Below are 27760 nucleotides of genomic sequence, written 5' to 3'. Positions count from 1 at the left end.
TCTCTGTAAAGAAATTAAGAAGAGACTAGCAAATAATGAAACATTACATTTTATGTCAGTAATCACCTCATCCTCTTTATCTGTGCTGCCACTAGATGAGCAATCTACTTAAAAGTTCTTTTCATAGGGTAATACAGATTTCTGTTGAAGATCTCCTTCTCCTGAAAAATTATGTTTTTTCCTGTTTCATTTGAGACTGTTAAACCTACAGGTCTGATGGCCATCCTATTCCCAGCATCAGAAAAGGCCTGCAGAGTCCTGCAGTGCAGCAGGCTGAGCAGCAGTCAGCAGTGTAACCTTGCACTGAGGACTGCTGACTGCATGCCAGGCAGTCTTTGCCAAAGTACAGCTGGCAGTTTGAGGGAGGTGTAGTGCTGGTGAGACCACATGTCAAGTCTGTGCCCAGTGTGGCACTCTCCAGCATGAGAGACACATGGATATTGACAGAGTTAGTGGGGCTGGAGTGTGATATACTCATTTTCAGTCTTGGAGTTGTCCAAGTCGTTTGGACAACTGAAGAAGTCAACCACACAGGCACTATCTGAACAAAATAGCAGAGTTGTTCTGCGCTTCTGGAAATGCTCACGAGGTAAGACAACACATTCCTTCAAGACATTTTAAGATCTGTTTTGAATGATTAAGATCTTATATTCTTATATTCTTAGCTCACTAAGAGCCTCAGCCCAAAAGTTTAAAAGCATATCAAGCAAATGAAGAGTAAGAATAGTAAGCAAAGATTGAATACCAAAGGGTATTACAAGTCTTTCATTTCCTGCATTTGAAAGACATTTATAACTTTGGAGACTGCTTTTAACTCCTCTAAGCTTTATGTTTTCAGAGGTGGAAAAAATAAATAGGCCGTAACCTACAAAACAAAGTCCTTCTCTCACCCTTTCCCTTTAGGAAGTTCTGAGCTTTTGCTGTGCCCTTATGCTCAGCAAGTCACCTTGAGCCTTACCTGAAACTGCAAGGACTGAGCTCTTCCCTGAAGTCTTGTGAGGGAAAGTGGACTTGTCAGAAAGAAACCCAAATCACCAAACTCCAGGGTGAATGCCACAGGTTGTCTCTCTCCACATCTTGGCAGTGTCTCAGACAGGGCCAAACAGTTTAAATTCAATATTCATAATCACACAGAGAAAAGAGGCAGAACTAGGGAGGATGATGAAAAATTGATGTAATAGATTCCACTACCTGGCATCACTTAAACTGCGAACCAGCTGTATACCAAGTATTCTTAAAGTAGGGGCCTGTGTAATATTTATGTCAGTAATCCCAGTCTTTCATGCCACAAAGTTCCGTGTGTCTTCAGGACATACAGACTTTACATCCAAAAGGCAAAATGGAATTTATCAAACTTATTTAAATTCCTGTTCTTAGTTGGCATAAAACTAGACTACATGCAAACCGAGCTGGTGCAACCTGCCAAAAGTTTGGGTAGCCTTTCCATGGCTGAATCCTTCTCATGGCTCAGTCCTGCTCCATCTCAGGTGCTTATTATCAGAGCAATTTCCATGAGTGCCTTGCATTAGCTTTAAGTCAGTTAGAAATGTTCCAGCAAGAGCTCTGTTCTGGGTTTCTCTTATTAAAAGCTTCCACTGGCTTCATAAACATGGGGGGTGGGTGGGGGTGGTCGTTAATGATGTGGAGCTTAACATTCATAAAGCTGACTTCTGGGATAGACAAGATGAAACTTGCTCTAGATAGTTAGATGCCTCTGGAATTGGAAACAGTGTTCTCCTCCAAGGTCAGCTCCTCATTAGTAAAGAAAAACATTTTAAAGTGCTGGTTTAAGCAATTTGATAGCCGATCCAAAGGCAGACTACATTTCAGGATTACTCAAGGAAACAGAGGAAATGAACCATGGAAATTCTTTGTCAAACAGTTTTCTACACTCTTCAAATCTATTTTAAGGTTAAACATCTGCATGAAGGCCTTAACTTAGTTACATTTCTTCAGCACTTCTGTGGAAATATCTTAATTTTGGTACAGATCCAGAAACCAATCCTAGCTTCAATTAGAAATCAAATTTGAAATCCTAATTCCTTGTTTCTTTTTTGGACAGAACAGTCTCTGAAAGGAAAGCTCTGAGGAGACCAAAAGGGCTTGGACACAGCTGGCATACAGTCAGTTACTGCTTCCTTCTCCACAGGATTTGATTTTATTTTTTTAATTCTGCCTGGCACAAGTCTATTTTTAAAATTGTTTGCATTTTTCTTTTTTTTTTCTTCCCTTTTTTATTGGCTAGGCAGCCCCTTAGAGATTTTTCACAAAATACCTGACCCTTCTTGGTCAGATGTTCCAATGAACGGAAGGAAAACAGCTTGCTCAGCTGAAACACTGTAATTAGCATATACTGTGATAACTCTCAGTCCTTCTCTAACCTGCTGGCTACACAGCATGATATCCTTGGGATTTTTGTTTGCTTTGCTTTTAAGCAGAAGTGTAATATTACTGAGAATCACCAGATGGCATTGCTGCAGATAACTTTGATATTTCTGTTTACCTGACTGTAGAGAGGATAGATATTGAGAAAATACTTATTGCAACCTAGGGCAGAATTTTTCCTGACATTACTACTTGAGCTCTCACAGAGACATCATTTTCAAATTAAACATACACAGTCTCAGTTATATATTTGTATCCGCATGTGCTAATGCCTGAGCCCTCACAATGTCATAAGGCTTGTCTGCAGCAAAGAAATGTGCAGGGCTGCACAGGCATGGTTTAGAAACACAGACACAAGAAATGTGGGAGGAAGATGTTCTTTAGACTACTTTAAAACTTCATTGCTTCTTAATTACTGTATTCTTTAAGCTTATTGAAATGATTTACAGACTTAAAACTGTTGAAAGGCTACCTATTTAGTGACTGAATCTGTTGGCTGAAGAGTTTCAGCTACAATGGTTGCAACTGCAAATAACCTGGGATCAAATTATGTAATAACTCACAGCTCATTAAATTCCTCTGAAAAGACCAAATGACACAGGTGGTAATTTTTAGCACAGGCTATGGTGTATAACATATGCTAGCACTTCAGAGCTGCTGTAGCTCCCAGCCTGCACAGCCCTGCTCCCAGGGACGGGCCCTGGCTGGTGCAGGGTGCAGCTGCCTCCCCAGGTATGACTGATTCCAAGCGAGCAAATACAAGGGTGAATGGACCTTTTCAACTGCTTAGCTTTCAAGGCATGATGAATTTGTGACATGGCACGTATTTCTATTTCTATTTAAGTGGTAAGATTGTATTTTCTCTTCTTAATTTCAAAATCCTTAATTTAAAAACAAGGATAAAACATCTTTTCCCATACAAGATTGCCGTATGAACAAAGTACTCACCTCCCAGATACATGCAGAAACTTCATTTTGGTGAGGTTAGGATTTTTTTCCCCGCTCACAGTGTAACACTTCATCCTATTGATGTCAACAGATTTGTGCCTACACCCTCACTTTCACACTCAGACTGGGTTTCAGCCAGATGTAGTCACCCCACAGCGTTGCCACAATAGCACTAAGACCAGCACAGGCTGCAGAGGCCACCAGTTGGGCAGTCACCTGTAGCTGAGCTCTGTTCCACAGCTCGTGCATTAGTACTGGCTTTACAGTTAGGTTGAGCACATCCTCAGGAACTGACCAGCTACACCACTAGAGATGTATTCCTAATTTCAGAACTAAACCTCCAACACTATGCAGCAAAAGGAAATTAAAACCTGAGGCTGCAACTACCGTAGAATAGGCTAACAGGCAGAGGTAAATGAGATTCTTGCCCATAGTGCTTGGTTAATATTTTTATCTGGATGCCCTGGAAAGCTGTGGGTCATTGCTCTGGAGGAATAATTTTGAATCCAGTGGACAGGCAGCTCTCTCGTTTTTTCCATCATCATCAAGTTGGCATTTTTCTGGGCTTCCAGCAGTCAAAGAAATTCCCAATATCAGTCTATGATCACAGCATTGTGCACTAGTGAATGGAAAGCCAGGTCCCTGAGGGAACTGCTAATGTTGATGAAAGGAACCTTGCTTGGTTGCACAGGCAGAGATGTTTTGGGGCAGGGGGACAGCTCACTCATTTGGGGATGTTAAATCTGTAGTTTAGATCATAACTGTCCTTACATCTCCCTAAAAAGCATTTGAAACATCACCTCAGTGGAGATAAGTCTGAGATACCATTCTCCTTTCTTCACATCTGCCCAGCTGTTGTGCCATTTCCTATTTTATTGAAGCAGATATTAATAGAAACCATGCACGATACCTTTCATGTTTCTCTTCTGTGAGCCAGCTACAGGCAACAGCAAGGTAGTCAGTATAGATGCTTTTGGATGGAATTCAGCTCTAATCTGCATTAAACAGGTAGTGGTATGTAAGACAGGTAGTAAAAGAGACAAGTTGTCTGAAATGCTACTGGTGCAAGGGATGGACCCTTGGGCTGGGAGCCCGAGAATTAACAAATGGAAAGATAACTCAGTAAAATTCCCACAGCAGAAAATAGATACCTACAACAGTCTTTAAAAGCTTCTATGGATGTCCAAAGAGAGGGCTGCAAATCACTCCTCTCTCTGCATTTTAAGGAGCTGACTACAGAAGCAGTAACCCAAGGCAGATCCATTGGATTACATTTTTCAATAACATAGCTTTGTTCATATGATTTTTTAATAAAGCCAGCTACCCAGAGAAGAGGCCAGGCCTTTGTTTGTGGTTGTGCTACAGAAAATGAGCATAAGCAAGAGACAATTTACAATAACAATTTTCCTCTTTCAGGTTTTCCAGTGGTTTTGGCTCATACATTCAGCCAACCTTCTCCATTTATATGCCATCATCCTGAAAACAAGCACCATTTTTCTAAGTGACAGAAACAACCTCTTACATAAAGATAATTAAAAAATACTTATTCTCCTCTGTATTAATGATTACAGTTATAAAGGAAAAGTGTTAACAAAGCCGTTCTCAAAGAACTGAAGAACCACTCTGGAATACCCAAGTTGATCTAACAAAAGCAAATGCACACTGAAAAAATCCCTGAAAACTCCCATCCTTCAGCTTTTGCCTCAGAATACATTTGACACAAGCTAATACCATACAATGAAGTAACACACACCTTATGTAAATCCTGTCTTTGTGTTGTGGTGCAAACCCCATGCGCACGCAAGAACTACTTTTATAGCAGAAATGTCATGTAAATGCTATTTCTTAAGGGTTAGTGATTTAGATGAGAACTGCTCTGCAGCATTTGTTAAAAATGCTTTGACATTTGTGTTGTACTACCAATGTATTTCCAACAGTACTTAAACTTGTTACTTTTAGAAAAATCATGAATTAAGCTGAACATTTTTGGTAAAAGAATTGAAAGTGTCCTTTGATGACATAAACCAGTTGACAAAGTGGCTTTAAGAAAGACTGGAGTGAGAGATAAGGAACTTACAGGGTACAAAGAACTGCACCTGTGAGATAACACACAAAAAGGCAAAAGTTTGGAGTACAGAAAACAGAAATTAAAGAGCCAGGAAAAGAGATAGTAGGTACAGTGAAATACTTATAATAGTCAATATTAGTCATGAATATGAATAGTACATGAATAGTAAATGAAGCTTGTCTAAAGCAGTGGAATGGATGCAGAGAAGTCAAAAGAGAGAGGCCTTCTCATCCTCCTACAGGGAAGAGCACACACATGTAATGGTTCCTGCCTCTTGCTTTCCTGAATGAGAGAAGGAGATTTGGATTTTGGTTTCTGATTTACTTTTTCTTCCCCTTAAGCACTAATTTTGGTGACAGAATCTGGAATTCATCATGGTTATTTCCAAAAGAAAAGCAAGCTCAAACATTGAAAGGAAGGTTTGTAAGTCTCACACTTAGCTCGAAACCTCTTTCTCTTGCAAGACTTGAATAGTTTGAACTGCAGAAAGAATAACGGCAGGATGTGAACATGCATGTTTTGACCTGTAGACCTCTTCTTCCCTTCCTCATTCCCACCTCTGAGATACGGCCTAGAGAGCTGTAACATTCTCTCCAAGCCATTAAATAAGATTTCCAGTAACTTGTAACTTTTAGAAAAGACAAAGATTACCTCATGTTTGTAGAAAAACTCAGCAGAGGCACCCTCCTCTGCTGGTAAGAGCCAGCAGAGCTACTAACCTAGAGCATTCTTGTTCAGCCTTGCCAAATTGTGATTGCTCTTTTGTAGAGGAGAGTGAGAGATGACATGACCTTGGACTTCCCGTCTATGTGCTTTTAGCCCAGAATAAATTAGCTTGGACATACGAGGCACCACAATTGCATCAGCCTTCGTCTGTGTATAGTTTTAGGCTGATTAGTCTGTCCAGCTCCCTGGTGAAACATAGACTCTGTTACGTGTCTTATGGTGTCTGACAGAGAAGAGCTCATCATTGATCTGATGGAGCTGCACAGAAAGGTATTTTCACTTTCCACCACCCCTCCAGATTTCCCTTTTTGCTACTCACCAGTACTGCTCTGGATGGTCCTCACTGTGGTGGTTGTACGTGGGGGAGAGGAGGACCGCAGCGATATGCACTCGTCGTCCTGGGAGCAGCCCTTCTCAATGGCTCTGACGTAGCTGTGGCTCCTCATGCGGAAGCAGCCTGGCATGGGCAGATCCAGTGCTTCCACTGCCTGAGACTCAAGTTCACTGAACACTGACTCGCAGACGGATTCGAACTGACCGTTCACCTCCATCTCACTCACCTGCAGGCAAAGACCGGGCAGGTTCAGAACAACCCATACACCAGCCTACCTGGTACAAATGCTCACAAGCTACAGTGGCACAATGGCCAACACCTGTTAGAAGAGCCCTTCACATGTGAAGAACAGGTGAATGGCACATAAACACATCCCCTTTTACAAAGCAACTATTGTTAGGGGGAAAAAAATGTACTAAAAGGGGAGACAGAGGTGCTAGGCAGAGATTCAGCAGAGTTTAGGCTCTTGGTTCCTGCCGAGACTGGTGGGAAGCTGGGAGTCCTCATAGCAGCGTCTGGTTTATGTCACCCTGGGCTCACAGCAGAGGCTGAACCTTTGGCCATTATGACCATCACATTGAAAACCAAAAATCACACTTTCTTTAGGGGGTGAGAAGGAAAAAAAAAAGTCAGCTTAACCCCAGTACACAATCAATGCAACCCACAGGCAATCACAGTGATAAACATGAGGGACTGGGAAGCTCGAGGGTAGAAGTGGTAACAAACAGTCGGGAAGAGGAGGCTGATAAGGGAACCAGCTTTGCTGCAAGAGAAAAATGTTTTTACAACTACATCTCTGGCTGAGAGTGAGGGCTTAGACCCTTTGTGGAGCAGACACTAGGTGGTGACAAAGACTTGCACTCACACAGGTTAAAGACCATTCAAAAGCATGTGGCCTTGCTACAGGTCTTACAAACCTGGAAATCATTTACCTCAGCTTAATTAGTAACTGATGATCATGTTTCTAAACTGACAATCGAGCCTTGAATTTGGCATTAAAGCACAACAATCATCACTGTAGGAAACGTGCACATGGAAAGCATCACTTGAGGATTTGGTTAGTTTTCAAGCATGCAAAAGGCCAAGATAGCAGGAGAAGATAAGACTGTGTTAGGGTGGTAGAAAAAAAAGTTAGAAATTCTTTTCCAGGATTAACTTTACCAAGAAAAATGTTATGCTGACTATTTGTACACATGACTGAAAAGAGAAATCTTAAAGAGTAGAACATATTTTTTCAAAGGGAAATTTAAAAGAGCATGGAAGAGTAGTAGATAGTACGTCATAAAGAACAATCTTACTATGGCAGAGAATAGCCATATCCCCAAATACAGATCTCTGAATTAATGCTTTTTTTAAAAAAAAACAACTCAACTTCTTCACATTGGCAAATGATGCTCACTCTTTGGCAGACATCTTTGTGTAAGTGTTAGGTGTCCAGCTACATAAGTAACCTAACGTAATATTCATATAGTTGCCTCTGAGACCTGAATTTCACTTCTGTTTCCTCCTAGATACACCCTGACCCTCTTTCTAAAGCATCAGACCATACCCTATGCAAAGTGCCTCACTATAACATACACAGGTGAATACTCCAAAGTTGCAGTGCCCAAATACAGAATACTGCAGAAATTCAAACTATAGCTCCATTCTGAATGGCACACATACTTGGTATGGCCGTAGCTGAAGTACTGGCATCAATGATGTCATGGACTTTTTTTTGACATTGCAATGAGTTGACATGCCAGTAATAAGGGGCCAGCATCTGGCACCACAAATCCTGCCTGCTGCACTTCTGGACTAGTGTAAGAAAATTCTTTTATCCAAGTGGTTTATCCAAATGATCCACTTAAGCAAACAAGCCAAAAATCATACCAAGGAGCTACAGGATTTAGCAGATGAACTACTGGCCCACTGCCCTGTAGAGTAATAGCACTTTCGCGTTTCTTTCAGATCTGTTCCTGACCAACTCAACTGTACAAGCATGTTGTATGCAAGGACAGGCTATTTTATGATGCAAAAACTCATAAACTGAATGTGTCACAGTGAGCTTCATTTTTCTTCTAGTTTAGAACAAGCATGAAGAGGTCTCACAGGATTTCAGGGCAACAATACGGACAGACCTTTGGACTTAATATATATACTGTAACACTTGTACTATACAGGTGAAAAGTTCAGAGGGTGCACAGGGTTAAGAATGTATACAAAAGCATAAAGAAAGCTCTAACATTTCTAATAAAATACTAATAAAATTGCGAAATATGAAATACTACAGATTTTAATTAATACTTAATTTAAAAAATACTTAATTTTCCTTTAGTGTTTCACTCAGCATGTGAACTTTTTTTTTTTGAGGCATTCAAAAAAATTTGATTTGAGGTACTAAGCACAAGATCCTTAAGAGAACCTTGTTTAAAGACATTGTTGATGAGCACCTGCTTTTGGAAAAGAAAAACAAAAAGTAAGACTGCTCCTTTAAAGGAATTGCATGTTGTACCACTCATCCATTTGCAAGGGGCAAGTTATGGCATTATTAAATGTTACACTCTCCTAAACCAGACTGTGTGAAAACATTCCTGTTTTCTTAAAAAGTTTGTGGCATGGTATGGCCCAATTCCACTTGAAGCAAAATCCAGTTTCTCTTATCGCAAGGTCTCAGCTGGTGTCCAACGTGGTGGCTACTCTCCAGGCTACCGTGCGTGCATGTCACCCACCTGACTGATAGTGCTCATGGCTCTCATGTAGCTCTCGTTGCGGGAGCGGAACTTGGGGGACGTCAGCAGCCCCGCGGGGTCCAAGCTGTCCAGGCTCCTGTTGATGGAGACTTCGCTCACTGCCCTCAGGTAACTGTGGCTCCGGATCTGAAGCTTTGGTGAGTGTTCACTGGATATCCTAGGAATTTGGGGGGGAGGGAGAAAAAAGATATTTCATCAAATCCAAATGGCTTCACCAGAAGTGAGAATAACCAGGTGTTTTTCACTGAAACATCAAGACTTTAACAAGTCATTACACAGTCCTTGTGTATTTATAAAATAAGGACAATGTCAGTACTTTTATTTGGATTACCCCACCCCTTTATTTGGTGAGAGGAAGAGAAAAGGAAAGAAAGGATTTATTTTGTTTTGTTTTTGTAAACTGTGCCTAAGCAGAATGGCAAAATAACTTCTATTTTATTTACTGACAGCAACATGGAAAAATTTTATACTGTACTGACAGCAGCAGCAAACCCCCCCCACTACATGGGACTTTTGAAGTGACAACATTGAAATGACTTCACGTGTTGCTTTTAAAAGAGCAAGCAGAGCCATTGAGGTGAGTGGAAAGTCTCTGTTTTTAGAGAGTTGAATGCAGTAACAACCAAAACCAGCTGGGGGGTGGGTGGGGGGGAGGGTAAAGAAAGGAGAGGCCTGACAGTAAGATTGGCTGGATGATCCTAAACACATCAGCTGAACATCCACTTCTTGAAATGCAGTTGGTAGGAACGGTAGGGGCTCTATTCCTCTAAAGGGCGGTTTCTCGGAGGAAACTGGTGCTGATCAGACCTGCTGGTGCTTTGACTCTTGACACCCATGTATGTACCCATGTAATGGGGCTGCTTCTCATGGAGACTTCAAGGGTGTAGGGGCCCATATGGTAGGCAGATCATACACAACATGCAAAATGCACTCATAGTATATCTTAACCTGGGAAATCATTCCAAGAACTTGGGACACCTGGTAAGGCTTGATGTGCTTCAAATTTCATATTATTCCTGCCTTAAGCTGCAGCTTGAGATAATGTAAGCTAGGGAAGTAGCTTCACAGGACTTGAAGTCAAATTAGAAGTTTAAAAACCACAGTTGTGTTTCTGAAGTGACGACTTTCCCCCCTCTTTCCAACACGAGTGATAGATGAGATGTACAAGTAGCCAGAAACAAACACCCCCCCCATAGGTAATGTGCACAAGCTGCAGTACTCCTGCCATATGTGCTTAGAGTCAGCTAGCAAAGGTTATAATGTGTAGAAACAATCCTCCACCTGTGAGATGTTTTATCCTCTGAAAATGCTGGCTAAGTGCTGGCTTCACAATCTGAGGCATCCTATAAAGATGTGAGTCACAAAGAATGATTCATGTCATGCCTCTCATGCAATACAATTTGTGTTGGGGATATTTCTTTCAAACCAATTAATCAATGGATAAAGTATTGAAAGGGTGGTTCTCCAATATATTTACTGAAATATCTTTAATATTCTCCAAGCATTACAAAGCAAACAAATGAAAATATTAACTGAATTTTCCATTTTAAAATGTAGATCTCACATATATGTTTGCACGTATATGAAAGAAAAATCTGTAACCTAATTACAGGCTTAATCTTGGTCCCCTAGTCTTTAGAAATACATACACAGCTGACCTGAAAGAAGACATTTTATGTCTAATTCCTCAAGCATTTGCTGATATTTTGTATTCAAGTAGCTAATGATCGTAATTAGTATGAGCAATTTCCCAGTGGCATGCACAATTCTGGTAATTGTCAATGTATTTTAGGAGGACAATTCCATTGTGTAATCACACACCTAAGTAGTTCAGAAACTGGGTCTGTTTCTGAATGGTAAAATACCATAATAAAATCTAGGCCATCTCTACAATACTGTATTCTCTGGCTGCTAATTTCCTGCCTAATAAAAATACATAAACTTATGCTAATTACTTGATATTCCTCTCACAAGATGAAGATAAGGCCTTTGCTTGCCATTTTCACTGTGTGTACAGTGCAATACTCACAGCAGCCATATTCATACGCTTTTACTCCTTATGCCATTTGATTCCATATGACAAAAGTAGGAAAGCTTTTTAGACATTATAATTAGTGGTGTTCCAAACTCCAAAAAAGGAAGAGAAAATGATGAAAAAGTGACCATTACTAGCAGTTAGCTTCAGCATTTTGATGACTAACACTAACCATGGAACTCTTGGAAAAAAATTGTCTGTTACTTGGTAAAAAAAAAAAGAAATAAAAAATTAAAAAAGATAAAACAGAATGAATAATTCAACAGACAATTTTTCAGATGCATGCAAGCTACTTCACCACTCTGTAGATCTGTAAACTGATGAGCATTGCCTGAAATGCATTTCTTAAATTAATCCAAAATGTATTTTATGAATATGTTGTGAACATTTTGCTGACAATATGTGACATGCAAAATTTAAATATCCTTGATCAGCTGCCAGTTAGTCAAATACGTCACCTGGAGCTGTCACTATTCACTGATTAGCTGAGCTCACAAGAAGACTGCAGCACATCACCAAATTCAGTGCACAGATATTGCCAGACAGAAATTTGCAAGTGCTGAGGCAGGTGCCCTTTAAAGATTGGAACCAATATGACAAGATGCAGATGCACATAGCAGCAAGGTTTTGCTGTGGCAGCCAGAGTAGAGATCAGATCAGATGCTCCAAGTGTCACGGAAAGCCACCACAAAAGGTATAGAGATTCATTTTCTGTACACATTAGTGTCACATAACAACAGTTTCCCAACTCTGCTTGAAACAAGGGCATTCATCCATGGGAGTAAATGTTGCCCTGTTGTTTCAGATGTGGGTGGTCAGCACAGCTGCCTTGTTTTTCTGTCTAGTTTTGTTCCTGACTATACGACTGGCCAGTTTGGCACATATCTAGAACTGTATTTTACAGGTGGCCACTTATCTTAGCCTGCACATACCTCCCATCTGTTGTATAAAACAGACTAGGATATTGGCAGCTGTTGGAGGAGGTGGCTCCTTGCTTACTGATTGCTACAATCACTGTTACACTAGATGCAGTGATGGGGGGAAAAAAAAAGAAAAAAGATTTAAAGCAGAGAGAAAGAAACATCTGAAGGTCTGCATTTATAATGATTACTACTGCTTTTATAGCTGTGTAATAAATCGTCACTATATTCTACAGTACACTTTAATGAAAATGACACTGGAAGTTTTGAAAACATTCCATTTAGGAATAGATCTGGCTGTGTGTGACAGGGGAAGATCTGAATGTCTAATTTATTTTCTCAGAGTTACTGTTACCAGTAACCTGTACATGAAAATATTATTTTCTTCCTTAAACGTTCAACTCCATCTTCTATTTATCCTGCACTACCTAAATTTCTGTTTGTGCCATCATAATTTCCACAACTAAGTATGACAGACAAGGGTCTGAGACTTTGGTACAGCTCTTTGGCCAATACAAAATGGTCTGTTAGCTTCACTCACTGCATTGGAAATATTAATTGGCAGAAAGAGGATGTGAATTATTAAAGATCTTGAATGAACTCCCCAAGCGTGCCGCATCATTTCGGTGCTGCAGTGCCTGCCGGCGTGACATGGAACAAGCGCTGAAGGGTAGTCCTGAAAGTGCCAGAGCCCTTTCAGAGGGCTTATATGCAGCTCATCCCTTACTGCTACAGTAAAAGAGAGATTTTTTCCAGGGAGGCTTCAGTCTCTTGTGGGTACACGACATGATGATGTTGGCTGAAGCAGCTTTCAGGGAGCTTGCAGTGGGCATGGGGACCCAGGTGTGTTTTGGAGCTGGGCTGTCCCCTAAAGGCACCGTGCTCCATTCACAGGTGGCAGATCCCCAAACTGGCTGCACCATCCTTTTTCCCAATACTGCTGCCCTTGCCCCAGGGCTCAGCCCAGAGGATGGGAGCACAGCCACAACAGCAACATGCTGGTAACACACGGGGCAGGAGACGTGCTTTTCCAAGAACCACAGCAAAAGACACCAGGAGAAGATGAGGGCTTTGAGCTTCTGCCACTCTGCTGGCTGCCGTTGCGGGTGTCCCCAGGGGATTGATCAGAAAAGGAGCCAGCCCTGTGCTGAGCTGTGTGAAAATGGAGTCTGCCGAGTCCTGGCGGAGAAATAAAGTCTCCCCTGGGCAAAGGCAGGCAAGTGCCTCTGATCCACACGGTGGCTCAGGGAAGATTGAGGTACCCTGCCTGTGAGGGCAAAATGCTACTGAAAGTCCGTGAGGGGCTCTGAGGGGCAGGAGAGCGTTCATTTAAGCAAAAAATGCACTTTAGCGAAGCATCTGAAACAGAAGACCGTGTAGGTGTGTAAAGGAAATCTTTAAGCTACATTTGCATACTGCCCTTTCGTTTCTGCTATGTGCATTTCAGACATAATGGGAGGCTGATTCTCCTGTTTTCATTCAAATATGGAAATGAAAAGTTTAAAATGCGCACACCTAATCACCATCCCTAGCACTGTCGCAACTGTGCGTGTTAATAAGTACTTTTAACTGACTGTTACGGATGTGTTTGTATTTACACAGTCTTAATTCAAATGGAAACATATTTTGGTCCCTAATTTGCTTAACTGACTGTGCAGAGTATGGAGCTGGTCAGCACAGGTAAGCATGGGAGGAGCTAGGCTTAGCTGATTTGCTCTGCTCTGTACAGGAAAGTCTGAGACAGAGGCCAGAAATAGTCTTAGCCTAGGGCCCAACTCAGGTGATGGTCCAGGATGAATGAAGGGGGAAGCAAAGCTATACACTATCTTTACATATTGCCTTGTCATTTCTGACTTGTATATGCTGGCAATAATTTAGTTCATTCATATATATATTAAAGGGTTTTAAATGCAGTGTTAGCAGGTTAAAAATGAAATAGCTTTGAATATATTCCTGGAAGAGTTCCTTTGCCTTCAAAATGTCTTTCAAATGCCGAAGAGAAGGTAGACAACAGGGATTTACAAGAACAGGCAAGTTTAGTTTCAAATATTTTCTTTTCATTTAGGAAAGCACAATGCACTCTGTCGTTGATGTGCACTTTGTGAAAAACATTTTCATTTATTACATTTCATTTCTGAATGAAGAAAGGGAAAGACAAGACTGTCAGTGGCTGCTTTTTTTTTCCCCTTTAGGCCAGACACAATATAAAAAAAGCATTATAATGAAAAATAGCCCTAAGACTATATTGTCTTATGCAAGTTCAGCATTCAGATTCATAGCACAAAGCGTAGTGTTGTGCCAGATGGGTACGTTGCTCTGCCAACAGAAAATGACAAAGCAGAATAAAGTGAAAGTCCAGAAACATGTCCTGAATACTTCTGTAAGCCAGCAGAGGAGTGTGCTAAAATTTGCCTTCAAACAAACAGAAAGCCCCCAACACCACACCACACACAACTCAAAACCAAGAAAAAAATAAACCTCAAAACCACCACTATTGCTAAATACCCCAGCTCTCGTTTTTGTAGCTTACAATGGACAGCTTTGTTCCTTGGGGCTTAATTATCCTCAGCTGAATGCCCTACCTCTGGTATGACTGGTGGGCACATCCAATGTACATTTCTGTGCTTAATTTTCTTTGCATTTTAGTGTTGCTACAAGGTAGAATAATCCAGTGCAGACTGACACAAGGCAAACACTGAAGGACATCAGGGAGGAACATGTACAGAACAAAGCCATTGAAGTGCATCTGTCTGATCCCAGTCATGATATGGGTCACCAGGCTGGGGTAATTTGATTATGTTGGCACCTATGTGCTGCTGCTTTTTCAGTGAAGCAATCACAAAGCTGTCATGCTACCAATGGAGACAAGGGCAGCACATAAACAGTTTTGAGCATTCTTCCCCCTCACCAGGGATTTTTTTCTGAGTTTTTAAGTTCTTTTCTGCTTTTGTTTATAATCAAGTGAACGTCCTTATAGGGATTTCCTACACTGAAGCTAAAAAAAATAATAATAAAACCTCTCTTCAAGTCCTTGGTGTACTGCTAAAGAATCAAGTGGGAGAAAGAAAACTCTAAAACTTGGGAGACAACCAGAAAAAGCTTGAGCAATTCAATGTTATCAGCACAAAACTGGCATTTGCTTCCTTTTGCATTATAAAAGATTCCATTACCAGACCACAAATTGTCCTCACTGCATGGACCAGCCAACACATACCACAGAACTGCATGGGACATACGTGGGTGACGGGGTTCATCACATGGTAAGAAGAGGCAGAAATTGCAGTATAGTCTATTTGTCTCCCTGCCTGATTTTTCAGATTCTGGTAGGGCTGCAGAGGAAAACACTTAAAAAAATATAAATCCAGAAGTCCACACAGTTTGGTGTCACGCAGTTCTCTAATGTGTCTATCTCCAGCTGTTTTGGGTTTTTTGAGTAAGCACATGGTGTCCTGCCAGAGAGCTCCTGTTTGTTTGATAGAGGCCAGCAGGAGCTGGATCAATGCTTTGTAGTGGCAAATACTTCTAAAAGGCCCAGTCCCTTTTAAAACTCTCCACATCTGTCTGCTGCCAGCTTCAGAATGAGCCATGAAACCACTTCTTCATGATTTTATTACAAACCTGCTTTCCTTTCAAAGGACACAGAGGCTTTGGGTGTTTTTTTTTTTCTTTTGGGGATGTGGAGGTGTTGAGGTTGTATGACCCTGTTTCAAGAGCAATCTTTAGTTGTTAAAATGTTAGCAAGAAAAGCTGACTACTGCAAAAAAATTCATATATAATTTAAAACAAAGCTTCACCTTTATCTCAAAGATCCTCTCAGGTGATGTATGCAATCAAAAAAATACAGCTAATGAACTGAAGGAACATTTCCCTTGCCATTGACATGCCTTATCTTCTCCCTGCTTTCTAGACATGATGAAAGAATAGAGCACAGCATGGAAGGGGCACATAATGCCATATGGAATTGAATTGGTAAGAGAAGCAGGTGTGTCGTGGTTTAACCCCAGCCAGCAACTAAGCACCACGCAGCTGCTCACTCACTCCCCCCCATCCAGTGGGATGGGGGAGAAAATCATGAAAAAAAAAGTAAAACTCATGGGTTGAGATAAGAACGGTTTAATAGAACAGAAAAGAAGAAACAAATAATGATAATGATAACACTAATAAAATGACAACAGTAGTAATAAAAGGATTGGAATATACAAATGATGCGCAGGGCAATCGCTCACCACCCGCCAACCGACACCCAGCTAGGCCCTGAGCGGCGATTCCCCGCCCCCACTTCCCAGTTCCTATACTAGATGGGACATCCCATGGTATGGAATACACCGTTGGCCAGTTTGGATCAGCTGCCCTGGCTGTGTCCTGTGCCAACTTCTCGTGCCCCTCCAGCTTTCTCGCTGGCTGGGCATGAGAAGCTGAAAAATCCTTGACTTTAGTCTAAACCCTACTGAGCAACAACTGAAAACATCAGTGTTATCAACATTCTTCGCATACTGAACTCAAACCATAGCACTGTACCAGCTACTAGGAAGACAGTTAACTCTATCCCAGCTGAAACCAGGACAGTATCCACCCCTTATTCTATACCATTGATGTCATGCTCAGTTCCCATACCTTTAGTTACATCCTGATCAATCATCATTACCTTTCCATCCCTTTGAGACATATGAACAATGATATATATATATATGTATACACACACAGAGTTATCATTCCTTTAGTTCATGGGTTATGTTCATAAAACGTTTGTTGAGTTCATTTAGTTTCTGACTCTGGGCTCCATCTGTCACACCAGTCTGTCTGGGCAGGAGGGATGGTGCAAAGTCCTCTCAGTCGGTAGAGCAGAATTGGGCTTCAGTGCGGTGTGACGAGCAAATGACATTTGACGCAGCAGGAGGATGGTGTGCACCCTTGGATGGTTGCATGCTGGAGTCAGTTCTGGTTCCATCAATAATGCGCTTTGCTCAGTTTTATCACAGTTCTTTCTTGCTTGATCTAAGTGATTCTCACTATAGTACTATGGATATAGCATATAACAATTATAGTAATGATAACATACAGTAGCAGGGTTATATAGCAACTAATATCATACAGTTTAATTCTGGCTATTTTCACCTAAAATCAAATCCCCTTGAGGCACACATTGGACTTCTCCATTTTTCGCATCACCCACCAAGTGCACCCAGGCCCTTGAGCAAAAGCAATCCCACGAATGGGTTTACCTTTGCCTGAGGCAGGAGTAACCCAGACTGTTTTCCCTAACATATTTTTCATGTGCACTACAGGGACTTTATCCACTTCTACAGTATGTAAAAATTCTGATTGGGCAGGGCCACTCCAACTGGCAGATCCTCTGGTGTTGACTAACCAGGTGGCTTTTGCTAAATGTGTATCCCAATGTTTGAAAGTTCCGCCCCCCATTGCTTTCAATGTAGCTTTTAACAGTCCATTGTATCGCTCAATTTACCCAGAGACTGGTGCATGACAGGGGATATGATACACCCACTCAATGCCATGCTCTTTGGCCCAGGTGTCTATGAGGTTGTCTCAGAAATATGTCCCGTTGTCTGACTCAACTCTTTCTGGGGTGCCATGTCGCCACAAGACCTGCTTCTCAAGGCCCAGGATAGTGTTCTGGGCAGTGGCATGGGGCACAGAATATGTTTCCAGCCATCCGGTGGTTGCTTCCACCACTGTAAGCACATAGCGCTTACCTTGGCGAGTTTGTGGGAGTGTGATATAGTCAATCTGCCAGGCCTCCTCATATTTATATTTCAGCCATTGCCCTCCATACCACAGGGGCTTTAACTGCTTGGCTTGCTTAATTGCAGCACATGTTTCACATTCATGGATAACCTGTGCGATAGTGCCCATGGTCAGGTCCACCCCTTGATCTCGAGCCCATCTATAATATGTTGCATCTCTTCCCTGATGGCCTGAAGTATCATGGGCCCTCCGAGCCATAAATAGCTCACCCTTACGTGGCCAGTCCAGGTCCACCTGAGCCACTTCAGCCTTGGCAGCCTGATCCACCTGTTGGTTGTTTCGATGTTCTTCAGTGGCCCAACCCTTGGGTACGTGAGCATCTACATGACGTACTTTTACAACCAGATTCTCTAGCCGGGACGCAATATCTTGGCACAGTGCGGCAGCCCAAATGGGTTTACCTCTGCGCTGCCAGTCGCTCTGCTTCCATTGCTGTAACCACCCTCCCAGGGCATTTGCCACCACCCATGAGTCAGTATAGAGATAGAGCACTGACCACTTTTTCAGCAATGTCTAACGCTAGCTGGATGGCTTTCACCTCTGCAAACTGACTCGATTCACCTTCTCCTTCAGCAGTTTCTGTGACTAGTCGTGTAGGACTCCATACAGCAGCCTTCCACCTTCGATGTTTTCCCACAATGCGACAGGACCCATCAGTGAACAGGGCTTATTGCCTCTCATTTTCTGGCAGTTTATTGTACAGTGGGGCTTCTTCAGCACATATCACCTCCTCCTCTGGTGACATTCCAAAATCTTTGCCTTCTGGCCAGTACGTGATCACTTCTAAAATTCCTGGGTGACTGGGGTTTCCTATGCGAGCCCGATGTGTGATCAGTGCAATCCACTCACTCCACGTGGCATCAGTCGCGTGATGCGTAGAGGAAACTTTCCCTTTGAACATCCATCCCAGCACTGGCAGTCGGGGTGCTAAGAGGAGCTGTGTCTCAGTACCAACCACTTCTGAGGCGGCTCGAACTCTTTCATATGCTGCCAATATCTCTTTTTCAGTTGGAGTATAGCGAGCCTTGGATCCTCGATATCCCCGACTCCAAAACCCCAGAGGTCGGCCTCGGGTCTCCCCAGGTGCTTTCAGGTAGGGCCAGGTAGGCCAGGTAGGGCCATTCTCCCCAGCTGCAGTATAGAGCACATTTTTAACATCTTGCCCTGCTCGGACTGGCCCAAGGGCTACCGCATGAACAATCTCCCGTTTAATTTGTTCAAAGGCTTATTGTTGTTCAGGGCCCCATTTAAAATCATTCTTCTTCTGGGTCACTTGATAGAGAGGGCTTACAATCAGACTGTGATTTGGAATATGCATTCTCCAAAAACCCATGACACCTAAGAAAGCCTGTGTTTCCTTTTTATTAGTTGATGGAGACACAGCTGCTATGTAGTTGATCACGTCCATTGGGATCTGATGACGTCCATCTTGCCATTTTATTCCTAAAAACTGGATCTCCTGTGCAGGTCCCTTGACCTTACTTTCTTTTATGGCAAAACAGGCTTTGAGAAGGATTTGGATTATTTTCTTCTGTTTCTCAAAGACTTCATCTGCTGTGTTGCCCCATACAATGATGTCATTAATGTATTGCAGGTGTTCTGGAGCGTCACCTTTTTGCAGTCTGGATTAGTCCATGGCAAATGGTGGGGCTGTGTTTCCACCCCTGGGGCGATCGATTCCAAGTGTACTGGACACCCCTCCAAGTGAAAGCAAACTGTGGATGACACTCTGCTGCCAGAGGGATTGAGAAAAAAGCATTAGCAATGTCAATTGTGGCATACCATTTGGCTCCTTTTGACTCTAGTTTGTATTGAAGTTCTAGCATATCTGGAACAGCAGCACTCAGCGGTGGGGTAACTTCATTCAGGCCGCGATAGTCAACGGTTAATCTCCATTCCCCATTAGACTTCTGCACTGGCCATATGGGACTATTAAAGGGTGAGCGAGTTTTTCTGATCACTCCTTGGCTCTCCAGTTGGTGAATCAACTTGTGGATGAGAATCAGGGAGTCTCGGTTGGTGCGATATTGCCGCCAGTGCACCGTAGCAATTGGCACCTGTTGTTCTTCAACCTTCAGCAACCCCACAATCGAAGGGTCTTGGGAGAGACCAGGCAGGGTAGACAGCTGTTCAGTGCCCTCTGTCTCCAAGGCAGCTATACCGAAAGCCCTCGATACCCCTTTGGGTCCTTAAAATACCCCCTCCTGAGATAGTCTATGCCAAGGATACACGGAGCCTCTGGACCAGTCACAATGGGGTGTTTCTGCCATTCATTTCCAGTTAGGCTTACTTCAGCTTCCAATACAGTTAACTCTTGAGATCCCCCTGTCACACCAGAAATACAAATGGGTTCTGTCCCTTTATAACTTGGTGGCATTAGAGTGCACTGTGCACCGGTGTCTACTAGAGCCTTATAGTCCTGTGGGTCTGACATGCCAGGCCATTGAATCCACACAGTCCAAGAGACCCGGTTATCCCTTTCCTCCACCTGGCTGGAGGCAGGGCCCCTCTAATTCTGGTCAGAGTATTCAGTATTCACTTCTCGTAGAATTGGCTCAGAAGTCCCTTCAAGAGGATCGGAAATAAAATCAGCCCTTCTACTCTGTTTGGAAACTGGAGCGACATTTTTCCTGGTAGAATCCCCTTTTGTGGTGGTTTTTCCTTGCAGCTCATGTACCCGTGCATTTAGCACCGAGGTAGGTTTTCCGTCCCATTTCCTCATGTCCTCTCCTTGATCACATAGGTAAAACCACAGGGCACCTCGCAGTGTGTACCTTCTATATTCTCTCTCTTGGGCAGGAGAGCACTCACTCCTAATAGCTGAGACATTGGTCCTTACAAGTGTGGAGTAGGACATATCCTCTTTGATTTGTTGGACATCCTGGGACAGCTTCTCCACAGACGAAATGCAGGCTTGCAGGGAGGAGGAGAGATTTTATTTGTATTGACGGAGTTGGCGAGCCACTTCATCCACTGTCGGTGCCTCTTCATCTTTCCAGGCCATTATTGCCAGTGAGTTGGCATAGGATGATGGTGCGCTCTGTACAAACTTCCACTACATGGGTCACGTGCCTGGGACTTCGTCTGGATCTTTGGGTAATTGTGGGTTGTCCGGGTCATGATGAATCGTCTCTAGCACAGCTAATTCCCTCAGATATTGAATACCTTTTTCCATGGTGGTCCACTTGCTTGATTGATGTATAACATCTTCCTTAAAGGGGTACCTCTCCTTCACACTTGACAGGAGTCGCCTCCAGAGGCTGATGGCTTGTGTCCCTTTTCCAACTGCCTTGTCAATGCCACCTTCCCTGGCAAGTGATCCCAGCTGCTTGGCTTCCCTACCTTCTAATTCCAAGCTATTAGCCCCATTGTCCCAGCATCGGAGGAGCCAGGTGATAATATGCTCACCTATACAGCGGCCAAAATCGTTTTGCATCTCCTGCAGCTCACTCAAGGATAGGGACTGGGTTATTATCTCTGGTTCTGCCTCTTCCTCCAGTTCCCGTGATGGCCCTGGTTCATCTTCATCCTTCACTAAGCGAACTGATTTTTTTGTATATTACTTTTTCTGTATGGGGGCAACTGATACTGGTGCGGGTTGGTCCGCTGGTTCAGTTGCAGTATCGCTCACCGGGTTTTGGATAACCACAGTGTCTGTCGCCGAGGTTTGGGTAGCAGCAGTGCTTGTCGCTGGGGCTGGAGGGACCGTTGTTCCCGCTGCCGAGGTTTGGGTAGCTCCTGTGCTCGTTGCCGGGGCTGGAGGGGCTGCAGTGCCTGTTGTTGAGGTTTGGGTAGCCCGAGTTCTCATTGCTGGGGCTGGAGGGGTCACGGTGCCTGTTGCCAGGGTCTGTGTGCCTGCAATGCTTGTTGCTGGGGCTGGAGAGCCCGCAGCGCCTGTTGCCGAGGTTTGGGTGGCCGCGGTGCTCATCATTTTGTTGTTAGGTCCAGAGACTTTCTCTTCCCCTTGAGGGTACTGAGTGGTGTAGAACAGGGCTTGATAGGCATGGGCCAGGCCCCAGCACGTTGCAGTGATTTGTATCTCTCTGGAACTGCCAGGGTGACAGCATACCTTTTCCAAATATTTTACTAGTTCTTCTGGATCCTGCACTTGTTCAGGGGTGAATTTCCAAAACATTGGAGGTGCCCACTTTTCTAGGTACTTGCCCATACTACCCCACACACCCTGCCACTCATAATTATCCAGCCTTGGGGCACATCTCTGGGTGATCTTCTTAAATAGCTGTTTAACCTTAAACAAGAGCTGAACCACATTCAGAAGTATGCTAATTCCCAGCGGTAGGGCTAGGTCTGTGCTAGTCCCAACATCCCAGGAGTATTCAAATTTTTCAAAATTCTCAAACACCATTGTAACTGGACTGAAGGAGAAAGGAGAGGGGAAGAAAGGTACCCCAGCCATAGACTGGTTTTCCATGGAGGAAAGGTAAATGGTATAATTATTAATAGTTTCCCACAGATGGGTCCCGGAATATAAAGGTGACAATGCTAAGTGCAAATACTGGATTAATCCCACAGCCGATGACTTTATCATACCATAACCCAGTGTTATACCATACATCAAAGCGAAAACCTTAATCCACCTCCCACAGATGAAAAGCAGCAGAAGAGGAACTGCATACAGCAAGCGAGGTGATACATAGCAGAGCTTTAAAAACCAGAGTAACAACTCTAAGAACACATAAATCAACAAAATGAATGCTTAGAACAAATTTGTTCTAACAAGCTCTGGTCAGGTTTGTTGTTATCTCAACCCTTCGTGCCCCACGTTGGGTGCCAAAATGGACTGTCATGGTTTAAACCCAGGCAGCAACTAAGCACCATGTAGCCGCTCACTTACTCCCCCCCCCCCCCCCCCCCATCCAGTGGGATGGGGGAGAAAATCATGAAAAAAAAAGTAAAACTCATAGGTTGAGATAAGAACAGTTTAATAGAACAGAAAAGAAGAAACTAATAATGATAATGATAACACTAATAAAATGACAACAGTAGTAATAAAAGGATTGGAATGTACAAATGATGCACAGGGCAATCGCTCACCACCCGCCAACCGACACCCAGCTAGGCCCTGAGCGGCGATTCCCCGCCCCCACTTCCCAGTTCCTATACTAGATGGGACATCCCATGGTATGGAATACACCGTTGGCCAGTTTGGATCAGCTGCCCTGGCTGTGTCCTGTGCCAACTTCTCGTGCCCCTCCAGCTTTCTCGCTGGCTGGGCATGAGAAGCTGAAAAATCCTTGACTTTAGTCTAAACCCTACTGAGCAACAACTGAAAACATCAGTGTTATCAACATTCTTCGCATACTGAACTCAAAACATAGCACTGTACCAGCTACTAGGAAGACAGTTAACTCTATCCCAGCTGAAACCAGGACAAGGTGGAAGATGATGCAGACAGATATTATACAGCTCTTTTTAATCAGAAATCTGGTCTACATGCTGATGCTGATTCCCATGTGGGTGTGTGGGGGGAACAGTTGTGAGTAGTCTTCTGTTCCACTGTGGAGAGTGAAAAGAGATGCTGAAATGTAGAAACAGTTCAACCCAGATGAACCAGCTCAACCCAGTGATGTCAGGGTAAGCCGTTTCTGTATAAACCCACACATTTTCTGTTTACACTAGAAGAGAAATCCATCCTCTCTTGTGACACCTAGCAGGGTAAGATACAATGTTGTCGAGAGCACCCAGCTTGAGAAGAGTAGCTTTCCTTTCAGAAGACCATCTAAGGAAAGCTGTAGGCCTTAATGTCCCCCCCTATTGCCAATCTTAATGAGTACATGCTCAAACGGGTTTTGGGAGTTCCTTGCTTGAGGGAAAGATGTCTGAACCCAGACCAAAACTGTAACACAAGGCTTTAGACTTTTTCAGCACGAGTCTCCTTTGGGCTGGCACTAATAATCCCAGCAACAAGTGCTGCTCACCAGCAGAGAGATAGATTTACCTAAACTGGAAAAGCTCTTGCCTCGTATCAGGTATAGCATCAAGAAAGAACACTGCCAGAGGGCCTGAGCAGGTCACCCATGCCTGCAGCCCTGCCTGGAGTCCTTTGGCCCCTGCTGTGGTGAGGATGGATACTTTGCTGCTCCCCTTATTAAAGCCTTCCACCACTGTTTTGATGGACTCCCTCTTTGATGGCACAGAATTCAAATCCTCCTTCCTGCAGAAGACACTGCTTCAGCTCTCCTTGGTGAGGCCAGGCTCATCCACTTGATCCCACATCACTTTCCATTCTGGGTTACTTCAGTGCAGCCTCTCCCCACTAGTGAGACTCAAAAGTCATCCACAGTCTGCTCAGATGAAACTCTTCTTCTAGTAATTCAAGCATTTCTGTCTGCCAGCCAGCTACCTGCGAGCACATGTTTGAGGGCAAGGCCGCCAAGAAGGAGGGAAGAAGATGCCTCCCAGTCCGCTCAGGCACAGCTTTTGGCATTAGGCACGGACCACTTCACTGCCACTTCCATAACTGCTGTTATTATCGCAAGTGAGTCAAATCACACTGACATTTTCCTCCTCTCGCGTGTCTGGTAACACACTCAAAACATCCTGTTGCGCACTGGTGGGTCCACACTTCCTGAAACATTCTTGGTGAGAAGTTTGAGTCTCCTAGCCTGTATTAATATTAAGCTTACTCCTACTCAGAATAGTGACAGACAGTTTGTTGTTTTTTTTTTTAACCTCAGGGTATCTGGGATCAAGATATTCCCTGTTGTAGTCCTTGTGCTATTCTACAAGAAATCACAGTTTCCACAAGCTCGGACCTCACCTACTTAATTTAATTTTCAGGTCTCCCCCATTCATACATTAAAATTTGATTAATTCTGCCAGTGGGAAAACCCAAGAATTACAGCGCTCTGCCAAACCGCAAGAGGAAAGCAGTTACTTTTCAGGAATGTCACCCGGCCATGTGCTGAGCTGGCTGCACAACCAGCCCTCTCTGCTTAGCACCACGATTTATGCAGGAGCTCTGGCTTGCTCCCGGGCGTGGGAAGATAGTGCTCCAGCTCAGCTAAAAGGCATCTTCTGGGCAGACTTCCCATAACTGAAAGTCCTCCTGTGCTACTCCAAGTTACAAGATTGGGCAGTATTTGTCTACAAATAATATTTTCTAGGTAAATACTAAAAAAATATTTGCTCATGAATATCACTGCAGTGTTTATTTGAAAGCATTTTTTCCTGACAAATTGCAATGCATTTTCAGTGTTCAGTGTCCTCAGCTCCCCATGGACCCAAATCCAGGTGATGGTCACCCACACACTGCATAAGCCTGCAAGCCCTGCCATGTGCCTGCTTCTGAGTCACCTAGTTCAGAAAGACATTTCCAAACATCCGGGCTAGATCTGTATAAATATCTGCCAGTAGGATTAGGAACACATCTTAGTTTTGCAAGTCAACACCACTACTCCAAAACTTTCACATAAATAAGCAACCACCTGCATTTTCCAAAGATGCATTTTACATATGCAGCATTTTTTCACTTCCTGTTCAGTCTTCTGCCATTTCAAAAGTTTCAGTTACCTACTAAAAAAAAAAAAAAAAAAAAAAGCAGATTCAATACCATCTGTACAGATGTGCAACACAGACCAGGCTACTGGAGTAACTTTGAAAAGCAGGTACATTTCAAAGCAATGAGGAGGGTAGGCTAGTAACTCTGCAAGGGAGAAGGGAAAAATCCCAAATTCAACTAAGGGGCTGAGCTCACCTTCTTACATTTCTGAGTAACAGCACTACCTCCAAATGAATGTTTGAGAAAGGAAGATTTAATACACAGCAAAGCATGCTACCTGACAAATACTTTGAGTAGCACCCGCTGTGGGCATGCATTATTTTTTGAGAAGACCTGCAAATTGTTGACCTGGACTGTAATACGCACTGGTGGTGACTGTGGATTTTCTCTCCTCTTCTGTCCTGATGGGTTCATTTTGAAGGATCATATGCATACTCTTACTAAGTGGCTGTTTCAGTATCCTCTATTTTATCTGGTTTGTATTTGAAGAACACTAAGCAGTTTAAAATGCCTGAAGAGAAGACTGCTTTTTCTTCTTTTCTAAGCAAGTACTTCTAACTCACTACATTTTGTTTCTCTGCAGAACCTGGGAGTTGGTGACTTGAAATGGGATCCAGCCACTCCTGACAGCACAGGGGTTGAGAGGAGGGTGATAAGACGGCAGTGACCTCCTGGATAACTCTACAACCAGTTTCTTGAGCTGTGTCTGGATAGGTATAGCTTGGAGCTCAGATATAACTTGCAGCTGTCTCTTCCTGATAAAAAAAAGCAAAGATTTTGGGAGAAATTTTTCAACTGGGAGTTATCACTGACTAAGATAAAACCCTGCAACTTCTCCCATCATACCAAAGCAGCTAGAAATACTAACTTTTCCTCTATATTTTTATTTAAAGTAATGTCTAGAATAAATTAAAAAAAAAAAAAAGAAAAGAAAAGGTGTGCAGTAGGGTTTCTGGCAAATTCTCTACTGATTCCCCGTGCAGCAGTCTGGTGCTCTGGGGGACTTTCCCTTTTATCACTGATCTTGCGCAACAGAAGTGATACCCCAGGAGCAGGGAGACTTACCCTCCATGTAACTTTACCAGAACCATTCCTCAGCAAAGAAGGACCTGATACCACTTCCCCTTCAGGTGCTTTTACATCAAAAGAAATCCCTCAGAACAAACCCAGTTAATTCCAAAAAACCAGTTATCCATGTGTATTTTATAATTCTCTCTTTCCATTCCAAAGTCTTTCCAGTTTTGTTTTGCAGTGATTACAAAAAGATCTGTCTGCTGTACTGAGTTAGAACATGAAGTGATAACCTGTTATTTCAGGTGTGTATATATACATATACACACACACATTTTTTTATATATATATTGGCCTGAGCAGGTTGGCTTGTCAATGCTTTTATAAACAGGGCCAAAGCAGTGAATACCTCAAGGTGGAAGTCTGCAGTTGATTTCTATTATGAAAACTTTTCTGATAAATAGAATTTTGCTCAAAAGATGTAAGATTATGCTTGACACACATTTTTAGATTTTTTTTTTCCTTTTTTAAAAAAACCCAGATGCCTTCTGTGTTATAGGCTATCATTGGGTCAGACTTGTCCAGAATGAGTCCTGATAAAGCGGAACTAACTGTATTTTGGACTATGAGAGAACAAAGGAAAAAAATGTCTTAAGAAGTGTGCATAATAATGCAAAATCCAGCTGGGGACTTAAAGGGATCTTTCTTTTTTGCAATTATTTAAAATAGTTATCTTTTAATCCCATGAAAGACAAATACCCTGAAACATTTATTTGGGTCTGGGAGTAAAGGAATGGACAACCAGTTATCATGCCATTCATCATGCCGAGTGAAGTGTAATGATTCAGATAGAGATAATGAGAATGTAAAAAATATTTCTGAAGAGTGGATGCTCTTCAGAGTTGAAGTTCTTCAAAAAGGTTGAAAGTCAGCTGGCTTCTTAACTGTAACAGTAGGCATTCTTAAGTATTTCCAAGTATTTATTTGAATTTAATTACCATGCTTAGAATTAAAATATGTGGTTTACTGAACTGGGACAATGCTCTTTTCCAATGAAAAATTAAAGCAAAAAAAATCCAGCAAGTTCAGACAAAAAAGAGAAAAAATGCCCAAACATCTGTGTTGGCACAGGGAAAGGAATAAAGCTAGTTCCTTACAGAGGACTGATTAATAGTGTACTCTCAATACCATATAAGTCAACCAACCACTTGTGAATGAGTTAAGAAAATCCCCTCTCCTTTTCAGAACACAATGGTAGGATATGTGGTGAAGCTGAAGATGGCCTTCTGTCCTACCCAGAAGATGAAAATACC

At 42.8% G+C, this 27760-nt stretch overlaps 1 protein-coding gene across 5 annotated transcripts in view; it reads right to left on the bottom strand.

Annotated features, from left to right (window-relative positions):
• DLGAP1 (DLG associated protein 1) overlaps window positions 1–27760 on the bottom strand; it is a 445633-nt gene that overhangs the window by 91059 nt on the left and 326814 nt on the right. For all 5 annotated transcript variants that reach the window (XM_049821279.1, XM_049821270.1, XM_049821285.1 and 2 more), the window contains 2 exons: window positions 9173–9350; window positions 6447–6687 (listed from right to left, as the gene is read on the bottom strand). In XM_049821279.1, coding sequence (XP_049677236.1) covers window positions 6447–6687; window positions 9173–9350 — 419 coding nt within the window. The remainder of the gene's footprint in view (window positions 1–6446; window positions 6688–9172; window positions 9351–27760) is intronic.

This window comes from Accipiter gentilis, chromosome 2, assembly GCF_929443795.1.
Source record: "Accipiter gentilis chromosome 2, bAccGen1.1, whole genome shotgun sequence".
NCBI lineage: Eukaryota > Metazoa > Chordata > Aves > Accipitriformes > Accipitridae > Astur > Astur gentilis.
Note: the sequence above shows the minus strand (reverse complement) of the source record. Positions and strands in the feature narration are given on the sequence as shown.